Below are 3,517 nucleotides of genomic sequence, written 5' to 3'. Positions count from 1 at the left end.
GTGGTACAAGTACTGATGACATGTCCTTATAGATAAATGATGCTATTCTAACTGGGTCAGTACTAGATCTAGTATTGAATATCTCATTAGGTAATGAAATAGAATTAGCTTCTGAAGAAATCCCTTTAACAACATCAAAATCACTGTCATTTAATAGCTGACTTCTCAATTCTTAAAAGTACAATCAATTAAACAAATGAATGTCATGTATTCATTACCAATGGATCCAATTGAGATACTAACATCAGGTTCTTGTAATTTCAGTGCAATATCATCCAATGTTAATATCAATTGGCTGCCAATATTCCTTTTATCCTCCTTTACTGATTCAATAAAGATACTAAATGTACATAAGGACATACCTGTGGACCATCAATTCCCATTGCAAATATTCCATCAACAATACTCAAAGCTGTCTATCATAATATAAACATAAAGTAATGATAATGACCAAAAGTATCAATCAAAAAGAATGCTGCTATCTTAAATTGCTTACCCCTGCCTGATCTTCTGTAAAATTCTGCAAAGAATTTGATATAAAGTTCAATAAAACAGCTACTTCCTTGACATTAATATCAGTAAAATTATCATTTAATGAGTTAAGAGCAGCTTCAGGATTCTCCATAGCCTATGAGAATATTGACACTTAATGATATACCAAATGCTCATACTATGATATGCATCATAATTTGTCATAGTCTTACTTCCTCAAGTATTCTTTCAAAGGATTCAGAAGAACTACAATTGATCATCATGCCCCATGTACCATCATCTCTGCAACGTCTTGTAGCTAATAAAGGTAGGCAATGTATTCAATGTAGTTATTATATTAGACATACCATTGAATGTTCCTTGTTTACATGTTCCTCTAGCAATCTCTCCAGCCTGTGTCTCAGGCCATACATCAACAGGTGTACATGATGGCTTAGGAGAACTGGTTGAAAATGAAATAGAAGAAATGCCTCCAGTACTGGGTGATGGTGACAAGGATTCAGTAGTTTTAGAGCTTAATAAATGACTGGAAGAAGTGACAAATGACGAGCTGGTAATAGAGAAACTGGTCAAACTGGTTGAGCTGGTTGTTACAGCATTAGGTGAACTAGTCACACCATTAGGTGAAGTAGTCATTTCACTAGGTATACAAGTGATACTATCATGAGGAACATTAGATGAAGATGAAGCTGGATTAATCGGAATAGTGAAGTTTGGACATGGAGCATCATCATCATCTTTAATCTTAAAACAATAACTAACAGCACGAGGAGAACCATTCCCAGTTCTCATTTGTATTCGATTATTATTATTTGGCTTGCCATTACTGTAGCAATGAAGTTGTTGTTCATTAATAAAAGTATCCGTATTGTCTCTTATTACTAGAGTCCAACGTTCCCCATTAGGTATATAGTGGTATTGTGTCCATACTAATAAAAATCCTTCAATAGTGTCATTAATATCAATCTCAATAAAAGTTGGTTCATCCCAAGATCCAGGAGAATAAACAGGTATTCTATTCAGCGACGAATTGGTACTGTTGAAATTTGTCCAATTATTGTTAGCATATGGTGCATAATAAGCTAAATGAATTGTTTCATTTTGATCAGTAATCATAGAGAGGAGGACAGGATTGGGAGCAGAATTAACAGGAAGGGGTTGAACACATCCATCCATTTTAAGGTTAAATCTAATTTTACTATAACCAAAACGTTCAATCATACATAAGATTAAACTATTTTTACTTGTTTCCAGCAATAGATTGGGTCAGTAACATTTTATCATTGCCCCATATTTTCTTATAGTCATAATCAATCATCATTGAGCAATTTGAATCAGGACTAAGTATATTGAAAGGAGACCCTACCTTGATGATTCTTGTAGGAAAAGCATCATGTGAAGAATTTGGACAAAGTTTGTTTGAGTCATTTGCATCAAGGCCACAAAAAAAGTCTTTGTAGTGATAGCGCCTACAATAAAAATGCAATGATATTATAAATCTAATTGTATTGCCTTGTTTCATTTGTGTAGTTAAATCTAACCCCCCTAGTAGCATTGATACAGCAATCAGTAACAGAGATATTATCAGATTGAATCTCAAGCTGATACTGAACTTCACTGCCATTGGGGAGTTGTAAACTGACAATTTTTCTACTCTTATCGCAAACTCGATCTAATTTTAAATAATAATCAAAATGTACGATATTCTATCATGTAGATACTGACTTGAACCATTTATGGCATAGGCTAAGTACCATGGAGTGAAATTCATAGCTTCTGGTGTCTTGTATCTCACTGAAATATTATATGTACAGTTTTCTTTTATCGGGTTTATGCTGAATGAAGCTGTGCTAGTTACATAGCAAAAAGATTATTAGTCAGAAAATTATTACAGAAAGTTACTTACAAGGCTGGATGGGTAGCAGTGGAATAAGAGATGAAGAGAAGCAAGGCCACAGAGAGCAGCATCTTTAGGATAGGTTGTGTATGGATTCTGTATGCACAACTATTTTTAGGATGATCATAGTATGGATTTTGTTTGGATTGTTGGAATTATTTATTTCCTTTGTACACCACTAGCAGAGCCAGACTCCCACAATAAGAAGACATATCAATTCAATGGAGTCATGGAGCTTGCTTTTGGCTTCAGTTTAAGTTGGTAATACTTTTTTATTTTTAAGGAACAAATAAATAACAAGAGAGAGAATGAGAGATTAATCTCCAATTCTCAAACCTCAACCTCTATTGACATGTAAGCAAATAAATGGAACATTTATAAAATAAAAAACATTATGATGGTCTTGAGTTAAAGAACATCACTTTATAGCGTTGTAACTGCTTTGTTGTGGAAAACGCTTTCGGTAAATCTCAAATCTGATTCTTTAATCACTGCAAAAAAAGTAAAAAAGAATGCTGCATAATAAACCTCACTCATTGTACCATGTCGTATGGAGTCATAAATATGTTCCACAGATGTATCCACTCTAAAATGAGATGTAGTTCCATCCTGTAATTACAGTATGAAGAAGAGTTAGATAACTGCATAATGATTACTGATAAATTAGTCATTTTAGTGATCTTGAGAGACTTTCCGACTTGTTTGTCATACCACCATTTCAAATATGAACTCCTTACCTATAAAAATAACAAACAATGAAAAGGAATATTAACATTTCCTTCCTTTACTTGTTTGGACAACAGGACATAAAGTATAAATATAATAATTCCTTGAGCAGCAATGAAGACTGTCATGATGTGTGCAATGAAGAGAAGCTCTTTCCTAAAGAAGACGACATTACCAAGCCATGCTATGCCCATCACAACAGTCAGTGATAATGATGATTTCAACCAATAGCTGAAAATGATTATTAGACAATATGTGTAAGTATAGAATCTCACTTGACATCGTCTAGTTTGGTATTGTACACTAACAATACTCTGTGCTTTTTCATTACACTTAGAGCTCCAAATAAGAAATAAGAGTTTATCTATGAAATTTAGATCAATCTAAGTTACAGTTTTACTT

At 33.5% G+C, this 3,517-nt stretch overlaps 1 protein-coding gene across 2 annotated transcripts; it reads right to left on the bottom strand.

Annotated features, from left to right (window-relative positions):
* Positions 1-2,556: 2,556 nt before the first annotated feature.
* Positions 2,557-3,474, bottom strand: LOC109588304 (adhesion G protein-coupled receptor L1-like). Of its 2 annotated transcripts, none has more exons than XM_020004474.1 (5): positions 3,391-3,474; positions 3,178-3,346; positions 3,046-3,126; positions 2,932-2,998; positions 2,557-2,880 (listed from the first exon to the last, which is right to left on the bottom strand). In XM_020004474.1, the coding sequence occupies exons 1-5, from the start codon at positions 3,441-3,443 to the stop codon at positions 2,813-2,815; spliced, it is 438 nt and encodes a 145-aa protein (XP_019860033.1). In that variant the 5' UTR covers positions 3,444-3,474; the 3' UTR covers positions 2,557-2,812. The 2 variants fall into 2 exon arrangements, with proteins under 2 accessions (XP_019860033.1, XP_019860034.1); XM_020004475.1 differs by having other exon boundaries at positions 3,178-3,271.
* Between the last annotated feature and the right edge of the window lie 43 nt (positions 3,475-3,517).

Source organism: Amphimedon queenslandica, unplaced genomic scaffold, assembly GCF_000090795.2.
Source record: "Amphimedon queenslandica unplaced genomic scaffold, v1.1 AMPQUscaffold_12180, whole genome shotgun sequence".
In the NCBI taxonomy this organism is placed as follows: domain Eukaryota; kingdom Metazoa; phylum Porifera; class Demospongiae; order Haplosclerida; family Niphatidae; genus Amphimedon; species Amphimedon queenslandica.
The sequence above is the reverse complement of the archived record's forward strand: the minus strand, read 5'-3'. Positions and strand labels throughout refer to the sequence as shown.